This window comes from Vulpes vulpes, chromosome 4, assembly GCF_048418805.1.
Source record: "Vulpes vulpes isolate BD-2025 chromosome 4, VulVul3, whole genome shotgun sequence".
Taxonomy (NCBI): domain Eukaryota; kingdom Metazoa; phylum Chordata; class Mammalia; order Carnivora; family Canidae; genus Vulpes; species Vulpes vulpes.
Window position 1 is genome coordinate 128,698,938 of NC_132783.1, and position 16,049 is coordinate 128,714,986.

At 45.6% G+C, this 16,049-nt stretch overlaps 1 protein-coding gene across 6 annotated transcripts in view; it reads right to left on the reverse strand.

The window, feature by feature from the left end:
• OSMR (oncostatin M receptor) overlaps positions 1 to 16,049 on the reverse strand; it is a 52,708-nt gene that overhangs the window by 20,069 nt on the left and 16,590 nt on the right. For 5 of the 6 annotated variants that reach the window (XM_072757054.1, XM_072757051.1, XM_072757050.1 and 2 more), the window contains 6 exons: positions 14,369 to 14,541; positions 8,426 to 8,597; positions 5,800 to 6,075; positions 4,513 to 4,642; positions 3,780 to 3,931; positions 117 to 259 (listed from right to left, as the gene is read on the reverse strand). In XM_072757054.1, the coding sequence (XP_072613155.1) occupies positions 117 to 259; positions 3,780 to 3,931; positions 4,513 to 4,642; positions 5,800 to 6,075; positions 8,426 to 8,597; positions 14,369 to 14,541 (1,046 nt within the window). The remainder of the gene's footprint in view (positions 1 to 116; positions 260 to 3,779; positions 3,932 to 4,512; positions 4,643 to 5,799; positions 6,076 to 8,425; positions 8,598 to 14,368; positions 14,542 to 16,049) is intronic. The other variant, XM_072757053.1, reaches the window with a different exon arrangement.

Genomic DNA, 16,049 nt, shown 5'->3' on the forward strand with positions numbered 1-16,049 from the left:
CTTACCCCCGCCTACCTCCCCCAGAAATAAGGTTTTAAAGAGGTTTTATTCATTAGTCTCTCTGTTCAGGACATAAAGAGATTTTTTGAAAATAGAAAATTAAGCAGCATTCTTACTTGTATCACTTTTCCTTCACCATAGAGCTCAACTTGGCACAACAGTGTGTAATAATTCCCAGTGGAGTGTACCTTCCAGGTAATGGTGGCATTTGTGACACTTACATCGTTAAACAATACATTAAAGGGAGCCATTGGGTGCACTGCCAAAAAGACACAAAAAAAACCACACACAAGTAAAAAAAATTTCAACACAAATCCAAAAAGACTTTGGTAAACAGGCAGTTCATTTCTTCATTTATTTATTCAGTAGTATTTTTTTGTTTACTTTGAAAAAATGTTATATGAAACCAGACTTCTAGCCAAGATAGAGTCTGCCAACTACAGCCTTTCTCTCTTACTGATTATATTAGAAATTCTGAGCAAAACATAAAAAGAAACTACTGAGGACTCTTAAACAAAAAGCAAGCAGACTGTGAAGGAGAATCAAAATTTGAAGTGGCTCATGGGAGAGTATAACAGAACCCAGAGTCTAAACAAAGTAACATCAACAATGTGAAAGGTACAACCCCAAATTATTCTACATAAAAAACCCCAAAACATATCACCAATTTCCAAGGGAAAATACAATCAACAGATGGCAGCCTCAAGATGGCCCATGTAGCTACAATTATTAAAGACTTAAAAGACAGATCCATGTCATAAAAGTAACCACATTTGAAATGAACAGAAGAAAAACACTTCTCAGCAGAAAAATAGAAACTCTGCTTTAAAAAATCAAATGGAAATTTTGGAACCAAAAAGTATAATATCTGAAGTGAAAAACTGACTGGATGAGTTCAGGTCTTCTAAAGACAAGATAAGCACTCCCAATCTGTATATCCCACTGAATCCAGTCAATAGAGTGCATGGAATATTCTTAAATATTCTGCTTCAGAACTCTGAAAGGTTAGTAGCAGCAGGCAGATTGGAGAAGACCCAAATTTGAAGTATTGCTGCCCTCAGTGGAGGGCAAAGGAAGACACGTTGTAAAGCTTCTCCATTTTACTTGAAGTGGAGAATATTAACCCTAAGAAAACTATGAAAGATTAGTAACATATTTTAGTTTCCAGGGTGCGGCGGGGGAACAGGGATACAAAGAGATGTAGGCAAAAGTCATAGATAAATTGAAGTGGGATACTAAAAAAATATTCAAATAATCCAAAAGAGGGCAGGATGGGAAAGATCAGAGGAACAAAACACAGAGGGAACAACTAGAAAATAAATAATAAAACGGTAGGCTTGAGTCCCACCATGTAAATTATTATGCCAAACATAAATGTTCTAAACATCCCAACAAAAAGAGAAATTGTCAGGTGGTAGAGAAAATAAAACCAGTCATGGGCCTTGCCTTCAAAGTACAACAGGGGAGCAAACATGAATCGACAACCACAAAAATAAATGCAACTTGAAAGTGAGATGACAAGAGTGAAAGTGTAAAAGGCCTTTTGACCTAAAAGATGGAGTTCTAGAAGCCCCTATCCTGAGCCTTCATCTTTATCTCACTATCCAATTGGCTGATGACTCAAAATTTTAATTCTCCTCCTATGCCTTCCAAACTCTATACCCAACGGTCTCCTCAGAATCTCCACTGAGATATCTAGAAGACATCTTGAACTTGACACCACTGAAACAGAACTCTGTGCATCTGCTCAGGGCTGCTCCTCCCCCAAATCCTCCCCATTTCAGGAAATGGTTCCAGTATTAGCTCAGCTGTTTAAGCCAAAACCCTGGGAATCATCCTAAAATCCTCTTTCCCTTGTAACACACATGCCTTCCCTAAATAAGTCCTACCAACTATATTCCATAGTGAATTCAGAATATGACCACTTCCCACCAACTTTTTCACTCCATCTGGTGCAACGTCTCGGCCTGATGATTCAACAGCCTCCCAACCATCTCCCTGTCTCCACCTTCGGCCCTGACACTCCAGCCTGAGCGATCTTTTCCCACTGCGTAAGTCATATCATTTATCTGTCCTGATGAACGCCTTCTAACACACCCCAGCAAGACTACCCTGTTCGTGCCACAGTTACTGCGTGACCGGGACACTCCAATCACCTTTCTCGCATAGTATGGGCATAAGAACATTCTGTCTCGGGGATCCCTGGGTGGCTCAGCGGTTTGGTGCCTGCCTTTGGTCCAGGGTGCGATCCTGGAGTCCTGGGATCGAGTCCCACGTCAGGCTCCCGGCATGCTTCTCCCTCCTCCTGTGTCTCTGCCTCTCTCTCTCTATGTCTATCATAAATAAATAAATAAATCTTTAAAAAAAAAAAAAAAAGAACATTCTGTCTCTCAAACAACCCAGAGCTTGTTCCCATCCCATGACCTTTTCAAATCCTATTCTTTTTACTTCAAATGCTCTGCCCCTCGATGTTTTCTGCTCCTGTCTCATTCTTGGACTGCCTCATCTTAACCGAAGCAGCATCCCAGGCATTCTCTACCACGTTACCTGAGTTTACAATCTCCACAGCGCATCTCAATACTTGAAATACTGTCTATTTACTGTATGTGCCCAATCCCCAACCTCAGCACCCCTCTCCCCTTGACACACTCTAGCCTACAATCTCACTAGGGGCAGTTACCCAGCTTCGTCCACTGCCCGGCTACACTGGAGCCACCCTGTAATTATCTGGCTGACTGAGCGATGATTAAGCTGAAATCTAAAAGATGTGTAGGAATTAAGAGGGCAAAAGGTGAAAGATGAGCATTCTAGAAGAAGTGAACACGGGTAACCATTCTGCATTTCATAAAAGAGAAAACATGTGGTCAAAGCGTAGGAAGAGATATTCAACTTTGTAGATCCAAACCATCGTAGAATACCACGGTATTCCCGGTGAACTGACAAGCTGAAATGGGCAACCATACCAACGTGGACACACTGTGCAAATTCAAAGGCAGGACTACAACTGATAGAGCCACTTTGGAAAACCATTCGGCACCGTGTCCAAAGTTGCACATTCACGTTCTCTATGTCCTCACCAATTCCACTCTTAGGTACACACTCAAGAAAACAAATGCCGGCGAGTCCTACGTACATAATGCTCACATCAGCACCGTACCCAAGAGCAAAACCCTTCATGTAACCTGAAAAACCATCAAAGGGGATGCCTGAACAAAATACCATACATTTACACAATGAAATACTTTACGGCAGTAGAACTCAATGGACTATAATAACACTCAAGGATATGGGTCACTGTCCGTAATTTAATATCACAGAAACAGTAGTTATTCCATTATTACATATGGCTTGAGGTCTTTTACATACATCAAAACCAATCAAAATAAAAATACAGCATTTAAGGATGACACCAGAAATGAGAATACACACACACACACACACACACACACACACACACATCCACCATTTAAATCTGTAATTATCTCGGGGGATGGAGCGGGGTGGGGGTGTTGTGGGATGGGAGATGACGTGAGTTACTGTTCTAGTCTCAAGGTGAGTTCTGAGCATGCACGTGCTTATGACATTATCAAAACAAATAACAGGGGACCACGGGCCACGCATGCATCCATGAAGAGAAGTGTGGCATCAATGAGAGGTATAAATTAAAACTTTCACTTAGGATATGAATTAGGCAAAAATCAACAGCACATTCCCTGGATCACACAGCGCGTCACACAGCGGATGAGCGGAACCACAGTGGGCTACGACACCAGTCTCACCTCGATGAGCCAGATTAAAAAGAATGTGAACACTTCTCTTTCTTAAGTAGTTTTCGGCCGTGAGGGTGAAGTTATACATTTCTTGGGACTCTGGAGCTACTTGCCAATTACACCAGCTTTTGTGTTTACAAAGTATCTTTTTCCCAGAAAATCTTTAAAAAACAAAAACAAAACAAAAACACAAAACACAACAAGTTCAGGGTTTACACTTTTCTCAACCCAGGTACGTATCCCTATGCCCGGGGCACACTCAGTCGCTCCTCACATTATGTTCCATACGATGGCATCGGTCCCCCGTCATCAACAAATACCACAACTGAAACTGTCATTTCAACAAATTCGATTCTGGGGTTAATTGTGTAACCATGAATCACTGACTGGCCCCCAACCCCGCCACCATCCAACATGGGTGGTGAGAATACTCCTTAATTTATTTTAAAAACTCTTAAAGAGTTAGAAATTAGGTAGACCCAGATCATCAGATGGAACTATTTTCACATCAAGATTCACCGTTAATGGTCTTAGCATTTTTAAGCTGCGTTTTCCTTTCATGAAAGTCAGGTGGAAAGTCTCCTACAGTTGCGACCGCTTCGAGATTTCCTCCTGACCCTGGCAGGGCGGTTGCAAACGGCCTGTTCACATTTTCCACGGCAACACCTCAGGGTGGCTCTTGTTGTCAGAGGCGCCTTGAACAAGGAGGCATCTGTCAAGAACTCACTCAGAGCCGACTTACGATTCGAATAAAGTGTAGCTTTGGGGAAGCTGCTTGAGCAAGCCAGTGTCTCTCCCAGGATCCCAAGTACAGCTCAAGGTCTGAAAGTCCCGGGTTTCACAAGAAAAATCCTTGGGCTCCTCAAGTATTTCTGTCCAAACAAAGAGAAAAACAGATGAAAAGACCTTTACCGAAAAGGGTTAAACCCCTTTATCGAAAGACAAGGGGAACAGGAAAGTTCTGTTTGGGTCTGAGGGCTCAGGGTCCCCCTGACTGATAGAAGGAGGACACCAGCCCCCCATTTTGGGCCCTTCATCTCGGCCTCTTCTCTTTCCTTCCCTTGTTCCTTTCTGAGGCTTCACCCGGGATGGGTGATGGGAGCCGGCAGGGTCTGCACTGTGTCCACGTGAGGGCTGCTGTCCCCCCAGGGCCTGCTGGTAGGCGCTCCAGTATCGCCGCGGGACAGACGGACAGACCAACAGACCGACCAAATGAAAGAAGGAATGAATGCAATCAGTGTTGCCCGCTGTTTCACCGTGGAAGCTGGGGCCTCGGGGCTATTATGCTTGGGACACCAGGAAGCCCTCATCTGGGGGACTGCTACACTCAGCAGCAGGGCACTGAGCACCCACGGACCAAGGCAGCCCCCCCGGAGCCCCTGTGACAGGCGGGGGCCTCGGCCAGGGGGGCAGAGGCACCAGGGGCTCAGAGCAGCAGGACAGAGCCGTCCCAGCTGTTGCCCTCCCTGCAGCACAGGGGCAGGAGGTCTCCCGCAAACCCAGGAGGCCACTGGGCACTGGCACCCAGACCTCTGGAGAAAGGGACACACTCCCTCCCCGCCCCTGCCACCAGCCACGGGGGGCCCCTGCCGTCTCCCACACCCGCTTCAGGACGGGCGGCCTCCACCTGCTCATTCCCCCTGTGCATGGCCACGGGGGAATGAGAAGAAGATCCAAACCCAGGCCCCCCAGACACACCACCGGCTGCCTCCCTGGCCTCGGCTGGCAGGCCATCTGTGACCCCGCAGTGCCACCCTGCGGTCACTCCACACGGCCAAGGCAAGGCACGGCCTTGCCCTGAACTTTCTCCCTTTTAGTAATTTTGGTTTCTAGGAATCAAATTGTCAAGAAGGACAAGAAAACAACAGGAAATCCTTCAGGGTGTCTTTTCCAGAGTCTCTCCTAGAAGACTCTGGGGACCAAAGAGCATCCAGACCACGAGCAGAAATGTTGACTTGTCTTCTATAAAGGAAATTCCATCTATTCCATAGAAGCGGGAAGAGAAGAGCACAGGGACGTGCATACTCACTTGACACAAAGAGAACGATGCCCTTTATGTCATCTCCTCGGTCCACCTTACAATAGATATTTGTCCCCGTTTCCCTAATGAAGGCAACATCGTACAAGTTGAACATGGAGACATTTGGATCCAGCTGCTGCCCCTGCATCCGGACGCCTTCCAAATAACAGGATATGTTATTTTGCTGGCTCCTGGAAACGTAACAAATGGTGACATTGGAGCCTTCTTCCACCAGCTTATCTTTAGGGAAAACGAACAATGGCTCGTGTCCAAGAGAATTCTGTACTACAAGATAAAATAAAAAAAAAAACACAGCGCAGTTAGGACATCGCTCAAATTTCAAACCAGCCCCTCTGGTCTCACTCTCAACAGACAGCTTTAGATTCCCCGACCTGCTGGAGAGCAGAGGAGCCTCAATTTCTAGATGAACCTATAAACTTTGCTGCCTGTACAAGGGCTCCTACTGTTGGGCGAGATGCTGCCGCTGTTCCTACTACGAAGACCACGTCCTGTTGCCCCAGGAGTCTGTGGCACTGCTAGCCCTGCTTACGACGCCCACGGCTGCTCGCCATGGGCCGCAGCCACGAGGGAGGCTCTGCATTCCGTGGGATGTATGTTGTCCCATGGGCCGTACATTGTCTCCTACCACTGCCATCGCCCGTACAGGTAGGCCTGGGCCCATGTTCACTCACCCAGCAAGCAGCAAAGCCCCTGCCAGGTCTGTCCTGGCAGCCTGTCTCCGCAGCCACCTGGCCCCCCCATCCTTTCTTTTAAAAAAAAGATTTTATGTATGTATTTATTTGAGAGAGAGAGAGAGAGAGAAAGAACATGAGCAGGAGGGGCAGAGGGAGAGAGAGAACCTCAAGCAGATTCCCCACTAAGTGCAGAGCCTGATGCTGGACTGAATCCCACAACCTGAGATCAGGACCTGAGCTAAAATCAAGATTTGGACACTCAACTGACTGAGCCACCTGGGTGCCCCGGTGTGTCCCTCTTAATCTCTAAATTGTACCACTGACCTCATCTCTGCCCACCTTCTCGGGAATACCAGTCACTCAAATCTCCTTTTCAGGACGCCTGGGTGGCTCAGCGATTCAGCATCTGCCTTTGGCCCAGTGTGTGATCCCGGGGTCCCGGGATCAAGTACCATGTTGTGCTCTGTGCATGGAGCCTGCTTCTCCCTCTGCCTCTCTCTCTCTCTTTCTCTCTCTCTCTGCCTCTCATGAATAAATAAATAGTCTTTTTAAAAAATAAAATAAAGGTCCCCAGGTGATTCAAATGTGCAACCATGGCTGAGAGCCAGCGTTTGGAGGTTAGGAATAATCAGTCAGGCTTTCCATTCATTCTTGAGTTAGTTTGGAAGTTACAGAGTTTGAGAAATCTAGTCCATTCTATCACAGTTGCTTATAACGTAGTTCTCTCTTACTATCTTTTCAGTCTCTGCTTTTTCCTGGGTGCCCCTCTGTCAGCAGTAGGAGGTCATGTCAAGAGGGCAGCCTCTGGAGCCAGGTTGTCTGGGCTGGAATTCTGGCTCTACCGCTCAGTGGCTTGATGACCTTAATGCGTTCCTTAAGCTAACTGTGGCTCAGTTTCCTCCTCTGTGAAGGGGGGATAAGAATAATATACATTTCAAAGGGCTGATTTGAGGGCTAAATTAATATGTAGAGTGCTTAGGACATGGCTAAAATGCAGATTTGATACCAGTATTAAATAAATACTAGGCTACTTGTGGGTTCATGTGTTTTCAGTTTGGCTTAATAAATTTGCATAAACACTTAATGGAGGAATGGTTCTATGGGCAAGAATTGCAGATTATCTGGCAAGGTATGCAAATGGAGAGAACCAAATGCCAAGGCTTTAGAACCAGCCAAGAGTCGAAATGAAGCATACGAAATTGTGGCAAAATCCACTCTAAGTTTTAATTAATAACAAAATTAAATTATCAAAATTAAGAGACACTTAAAACATACTTATCACCAATCTCATTACTCAAATGAAGGCCTGATTTCCCTGTTCCATATTTCACCCCTTCTCTCTACATCAGGGATTGGTAGGCTATGGCCCATGGACCAATTCCAGCTTGCCATCTGTTTTTTAAATAAAGTTTTATTAGAACACAACAATTCTCATTTGTTTACATATTGCTTAGGACTGCTTTCATGGTACAATGGCAGAGTTGAACAGCCTTGACGGAGACCAATAGGGTCTGTGAAACCTAAAATATTTCCTATCTTACCTTTTACACAAAAGCTTCCCAACCTCTGCTTTAGAGGCATACACGTTTTTGTCTTATTCTAATAAAAGCATAGGTACAATTTATGTCCTGCTTTGTTCTCTTAGCATTCTATAATAAACACGGGCCACGTGTTTGGAAAATGAATACAAAACTGCCTGAATTTGCATAATTACCTCTAAGAATAAATTCTGAGGCAAGATCATAGATGTCTATCTCCTGGTGGCAAGCTTCACACGCATACTTCTTAGTTCCGATGGAAGACAAAGAAAAACAATCGCGGTTTCTACTCAGTCTCCTCGAAAGAGACTTCTCCTATTTGACAATTGGTCCCTCCAAAATATTAAATATTTAAATATTAAATATTCAGCCTTTTCCCTCTTTTATCACCTTCCTTCTTACCATCCACTTCCTCCCAGGAACTCCAGTTGCTCCAGAACCTCTGCTCAGGGGTTGTGGCATCATCCACCGCACTCCTCATTCTTATAAAATGTTTCGCACATTCCAAAGGGAGCTTGGATTCCCAGCTCCAGTGCAGAACCTGGTTCCCCTTCACAGTGGTGCTATAGTTCTCCTAGAAATAAAGAGAAAACTTGGAAACATGGATAATGCCATCCTTGACTCCAGTCAAGCCATCCTGGAAAATGCCTTGACTAGAGTTACCCCAAAGCTCTCCCCACCCCGGAGCCCAGTGCAGTGGCCACATATGCACAGGTGCAGTCCATTCCTAATCAGCCGGTTGCCCTGCTCTGGTCTGATTGCCCCAGCCTCCTGCATTTGGAGCCCTCAGCTCCTGCTCCCTATGACTTTCTGATTCCAGGGGGCTTGTGGGGAGCAAGTGAGAGAAACCTGAAGCTACTTAAGTCTTGGGGGAAGAGATCCGAGTCAGAAGGTTGGCACTGCTCTCATCACACGGAGCCTGCTGAGAAAATTTCTGCAAACTAGAGAACTAATTGAGTCATTCCTTAAAAACAAGCAAGACTGAGGAGTATTTTTTTAATATTTAATTTTAGCCACGGTCAGATCAAGTTGGCCAAATCTCGGTAGAGAGGGCAGTCCTATCTGGTCCCCAGGAGAATGGATGGCTCCCAGAAGCCAGCAGGTGGGTCTCCATGAGGCCCTTGGGCTTTATCTGTTTTCTGTTTGAGTTGGTTTGATCTCTTATCTTTGCAGATATGGTGGCCAAGGAGCCATATCCTCTTCTGTGAGAATCTTTAGTCTCCAGAGAGGTCAACCACACAGGAATGTCCTACACTGTGCTCTTGGGAAGCTTGCCCAAGTTGAACTGCAACTGGTCTTCCCAAACAGCCTTTTTCTTGTTTTGTTTTGTTTTGTTTTTAGATTTATTTATTTATTTGAGAGAGCGAGCGAGGGAGTGAGGGAGCACACAAGCATGAGCAAGGGAGGGGCAAATGGAGGGAGAGAATCCCAAGCAAGCTCCACACTCAGTGTAGCGCCCGATGCAAGGCTTGATCTCACCACCCTGAGATCACGACTGGAACCTAAGTCAAGAGTCAGACACTTAACCAACTGAGCCACCCTGGTCTTCCTCCAAACAGCCCTTAAGCTTGATCTCTCTAAAATACTTTCTTTAACTCAATAAGCTGCAATGGCTCCTTTACCACTTACCCTCCCAGCCATCTACATCCTGCCTCCGTCACCTCTCCCTCACAGGCGTCTCCTCTCTGGACACAGTGGTCTACCTTGTACTTTTATACCTCAACACTTGCTCACACAGTGTCCCTGGCTTCACGTCCCCACACTGCCCGTGCACTGGGTCACATCCATCCCCGCCTCTGCACTGTGTAGTCGTTGGCATTTCCTCTGTGGTTGCACCCCCGGCTGGAGCATGGCCCCAAGAAAGCGGAGACTGTGCTTCATGCTTCTTCGCAGACACTCATGCTCCTCGGTGGGGCCCCCCAGGACACTGGCCTTCTTCCTCCACAGCTGGGTGATGGGGACAACAAACACTTGCACGTCCTGGGGAAAACTGAGTCTGCATCCCCATTCCTGGGGGCCAATCTCAAGCCCTACAGTCAGGAGGACGGGGCAACATGCATGTCACACACAACATGGAACCAGCAAACTCTGAGGCCTTCCCTCCACCGACGCCTTTTCCCCTTCCCAGGCTGCTGACCGGTGCCCAGGGCAGAGGCCAACACAGCCCTGCAGAGAGGCCACCTCCGCCCACCGGGGCGACATCTAACAGTGCGCATCCCTTGCCCTCTATGCAGGACTCCAAGTTATAAGATGTTTCCATTTGGTTTATTGCATTACTTTCTTCCTGCAAGTTGAGCAGGTAAATTTGGATCAGAATAACCAAGTCATGCTAACCAGATTCACAAGGCGTTGATAGGGAAGCCAGACATGCATTCATTTGTTCATTCATTCATTCATTTATATGTTTCTACCTTTTTTTTTTTTTTTAAAGAAGATCTTATTTATTTACTCATGAGAGACACGGAGAGGCAGGGACAGAGGCAGAGGGAGAAGCAGGCTCCCTGTGAGGAGCCTGATGCAGGGCTTGACCCCAGGACCCCAGGATCATGCCCTGAGCCAAAGATAGATGCCCAACCCCTGAGCCACCCAGGTGCCCCCAAAATATATTTTTTAAATACAAGTTATGAGGTCCTGACCTATGCAACTTTTCTTTTTAATATGGGCAGTCTTGAGTACATTTTGATTAAATTTTGTTTAAGAGCAAATACCAAAAAGCAAACAAACCCAGAAACTCTATCAGTAATGGTGACCTTGCTGTCGACAAGTCACAGTCTGGATTTTACGTCCTTTATCTCTTTGGAATTTGGCCACTTTTGTCACCCCCAGGGTCACCAGACACTCCAGGCCCCTCTCCGCTGGACCCAGCCCACAGCCCCCTTCAGGCCAGTAATGCTTTGCCTTCCCCAACTTCCCCACCTGTTCTCCACTGTGCAGCCAGAGAGGACTTTGCAAACACTTCCAACCAAGTCCTGTCACCCCTCTTCTTCCGTGGCTCTCAGGATAAAAGAAGAAAACTGAGCATGACCTCCAGCAGCCCGTGTGGTCCAGCCCAGGCCACACCTGCCCCTCTGTGCTCCACGCTGTCAGGCCTGGGAGCTCACAGCCCTTCCCTCCGGGCCTCAGCTCACAGCCATGGGCTCTCCCCAGAAGATTCTTCTCCACCTTCCCTGCAAAATTAGCTTCTCATCCTCTTTCTTCTTGTGGCACCAAGAGACCTTCTTCCAAGTTGCTGGAGAAGGTCAGGCACCTTGTCAGCAACCAGCACTGCCCTTCCCACACCTGGGACACTCCTGTTTGCGGCTTCGTCCCCTCAGCACTGACAGACCTAGGCCTTGAGTAAGTGCTGGACCCAGGCTCACGGTCCCGAACTATGTGCTGAGTGATTTCAGCAGCTCATCCACGTGCAGCGGGCTCTATCTTTCTGACACTCCTGGCAAGGACCCTGTCCAGCCCCAACCTGTGCTTCGTGCTGTTTACAGCCTTTAATGGAGGAGATAAAACTTTCCTTGAATGCATCGATTCAGTGATTTGTTTTTTAATGTGATGAATTGTGTTTGGGCTGTTTTCTTTCTTCTTTCTTTCTTTCTTTCTTTCTTTCTTTCTTTCTTTCTTTCTTTCTTTCTTTTTTAAAGACTTTATTTATTTCTTCATGAGAGACACAGAGAGAGGGAGAGGCAGAGACACAGGCAGAGGGAGAAGCAGGCTCCACACGGGGAGCCCGACGTGGGGCTCGATCCCGGGTCCCCAGGATCAGGCCCTGGGCCGAGGGCGGCGCTAAACCACTGAGCCACCAGGCTGCCCTGGGCTGTTTTCATCCATTGAGGCGGCAGGTTTAATTCGGCAGATGCCAGTAAGTCGCAAGAAACCGGCACGTACATCTCTTGGAAGCCCGAGCGAGGCCCCTGACTCCTTCCTGAGGCGCACACGGTCCCTGGCGGCCTCGGCTCCGGGCCTCCTCAGGCTTGAGCGTCACGCGACGCTGCCTTCTCCTGCCACTGACAGAACCACAGGGCAAGTGGCCGGACGGGCGGGTACAGACGGGCCCAGGGGGACCGCGGGGAGGCCACTGCCGGCAGGGCTGTGGGCGGCCCACGCCATCCCTCCGGGTCCCTGGCCGGCCGCAAGCGCCGGGACCGAGACGCTCCTCCTGAAGCTGCCCCTCCCCAGCAGCGACGACCGCCGTCGGGCCTGCGCCGGGGGAGCTGCCTCGCCAAGGGAGGTTGTGCCCCTCACAGAAGCAGCCCCGAGGCAGGCTCTGTTCCCCGGAACCCGAGGGGGATCTCAGGTGTCCCCGGGACTCGGGGCCTGTGAGGTTCAGACAAGGGCTTCTGGAGGCACTGACTGGGCCGGGAGGCGTGACCAGCCACTGACGACCCGGGGGTGCCTGTGGCCGTCACCCCGGTGGGCCTCTGGGTGACGTGGATGCTCTCCCGGCTCTGGCACCTTGAGCAGCACAACGGACCTCTCCGGGCTTTGGTGTTCTCCTTTCCCCAGTCAGGCTGGCCTGGGTGACACGGGGACAACACACTGGACAAGCAGATCTGGAGCCTCAGCAGGTAACCGGAAGAGGGTTCACAAGCTGTTTTACCCAGAATAAGGAACTCTTAACGAATAGGTGAAAACAGATATGAACAACTGCCTGTCAGAAAAATTAAAAATGGGATCCACTGGGTCTATGGTTAGCGTTACTTCTGCTAACGGGGTTATTCGGTACTAGTTTTCCATGAATTCTTCCAGCATTTCTCTCAAATTTCTTTTTCTTAGACAACTGGCCTCAATATATCCTTCGTACAATATTGTACTGGGTCCAAGTCAACAACTGGTGAGTGTATCCGTTAAGAATATAAAAATATGAAAATATAAAAATGATTGGTATGAGGTACAACAGCGGGAAGATGCGCCGATAATGAAAGGTGAGCAGCTGTACACGAGCAATGCAATCGCTTAAAATCACAACACGAAGCAACTCTCATTGTGGGAAACTACTCTTAGATGAGTGGAAATGGAGACCTGGCATCAGCCCTAAATTGACAGAATCAGAGTTATATAAAGCAAATTTATATTTATATAAAGTAAATTTATATATACTTTAATAAGGCTCTCACTCAGATCTCAAATGCAGTCATGAATATGAAATGTAACTAGAGGCTTTAAAATTCACGGCATTTATACTTTACTAAAGAAACAAACCAGGGATCCCTGGGTGGCTCAGCAGTTTAGCACCTGCCTTCGGCCCAGGGCATGATCCTGGAGTCCTGGGATCAAGTCCCACATTAGGCTCCCTGCATGGAGCCTGCTTCTCCCCCTGCCTGTGTCTCTGCCTCTTTCTCTCTGTGTCTCTCATAAATAAATTAATTAATTAAAAAATCTTAAAAAAAAAAAAAGAAAAAGAAAAAAAGAAACAAACCATTCTGAATCCCTGGGCCCATGCTTCCACTGCCTGAGAAAAGAGCAGCCTTCTGCTGAGCTAATGGAGGTCCCCAGCAGTGACACATCCCTGTGTTCCCCTTCTCACCAGGCAAGTTCCCCTTCAATGAGAAAACATTCCATCGTGTTGTCCTTCAACATCCGGGGATAATGAATGAACATGGTATATGCAGGTAGATTATTAAGGTTCCCCAGACCAGACAATGGAAATTGAAAGAAACCACCAAAGTGTCCCAACACTTTGGAGAAGCATCAACTAAATGGACAGAGCCATGATTTGAACCAAGACAAGTGGAAAATCTACGCCAAATAACTCAAAGGCAAAATGATTGTGAAATGAAGGACTTTCATGATTTAATTTATTGTAGAAAAAGCCACAAGTGAGACAACAAAGGACATCTTGAGTTACTCTCCAACATGGTGGGTGGGTCCAGGAAGAAGCTCTTTGCTGGATAGAACACCCAGTGCTGAGACTCATCCTACCTCGTATTTTGGCACAGTATGAAACAGACAGGAAGCCACTGGCCAGAAGGATGTTGCCAAACAATTATATCTTACTTAGGAAAATGTCTGGTGGACAGGGAAGAAAGAGGGAAGAGGAAAAAGGTTGATGATCATGGATTTTTGGAATTAGGCTTAAGGGCAGCTCCAGTGTCCTGCTTAGGGGACAGAGCAGAAATGAGGAAATGATCTACTTCCTTAACACACCTCATCCAACCTACTGAACCAAAGCTGTCATGTTACTTGGTCCCATACTCTCTTAACTAAAAACACAGAAATATAATTGTTTTTGGAAAACCATAGTGAGTTGCCAAAATGTTTGCATATTGGCATTTTTGCGGATGTTATAAAAGACAAATCATGGTGTCAGGAAAGGATTTTTAAAATGTTGAGCCAAAAAAAAAAAAAAATACTTACCACCCAGATGACATTAGATGTTTTAATTCGACTGATTTCTATCTGAAAAACCATTTTTAATTCCTGATGATAAGCAAGGTTGTGGACACTCCATTGTAAATGCAAACACTGATGTGTAGAATTGATGGAAACTTTCAAGGATTCAGGGGCCCATGGCAAAGGTTCAGACAAAACTGAAAGACCAAAAGCAAATATGAAATAACGTTTAATGGGAGCGCAATTGAATAGTTACAGATAACAAACAGGTCAATACCACCGTTTAGTTTTGGAAAATATTGCTCACATGTACGTCTTAGAAGCAGACACCTTGGAAGTCTGTAAGGGAATTCAGAAATCACTTGGTAGATAAAGAAATTAGGGTTTAGATAAATGAAATTACTTACTCAACAATTCATAGCAAGTTAATAAAGTGATAAACAGTAAAACAAAACAAAAGGATACTTTATTGGACAATCTAACTGGTTTAGAAATTTCTAGCAAGGCTACATAAGAGGACTTTTGGCTGTAAATTTCATATTTCTGGAAATCAAAAATGAGTTTTCTGCTTGGAAATCAATATTTCACAGTCTATTAAAAAACCATAAAGTGGGAGCATACCCTATCTCTAGACATGATTGCTTATATCTCAATGCACTAAACTTAAAACACATCTGGCAAGAATTTACTAATTTACTAAACTCTGTGGATGAGACCAGCAAGACACTTAGCGTGAAGTAAAATAATGATGACAATGTCTTTAGCTTAAGGAAGGAACCCAGTTGGAGAGACACAGGGGTTCAGGACAGGTAAATCCACAGAGGCTAAGGAAGAGAGCAATACTGCTTCATGATTACAGGGTGATAAAACTGTTTTGGAACTACACAGAGGTGCTAGTTGTGTATTTCGAATGTACTAAATGTCACCAATTTGTTCCTTTTAACCATAAAATGATTAATTTTTTGTTATGCAAATTTCACCTCAATTTTTTTTACATAGACATAATCATGATCAAAATGTTCAAATGATACAGAAATTGAGAACCCACCATCCTACCAACTCCATTCTCTCTCCATTGCCAAGTTTAAATCCTATGTGTTTTTCTCAACCTTTTCCATACACTAAAAAAAATACACTGGACTATGCATTCCATTTTATATATTTTTAAAGTACTTATGTTATTTTTAAGAAAACTACAAAGGGAAGTAAAATTATAATGTGACTACTCATTATTTCTGGATGGCGAGGTTGAGTGATTTTAGCTTGCTTTTTTATACTTTTCTGTATTTTGTAAATGTTCTTCAGAAACATGCATTACTTTCAGAACCATATGATATGCTAGATTTTACAAGAAATATTCTTCATAGTGGTTCACTCCACTATGATGATACTTCAGAATGCGTAATTTAGTTTTTCTGGGTTAATTTGTACCAAAAGACTGGCACCAGTTATTTTTCCAGTCTTATTACCCACTTAAAATTAACTAATTGGCATTCTGAGTCTTCTTTTGTTTTATTTATTTGCTTGTTTATTTATTTATTTAGTATTCTGATTCTTGATGAGCTTTGGCAGAGTGAATCCTTTATCAGACCCCGTTCGGACAAAGTTAAATGAAGTAAGTTGGAATTTCTGAACGCTCAAAGCCCCAAAAATATGGTGGCCACTTTCTATTATTATTATTGGTTAGAGACTTTTTTTCTACTTT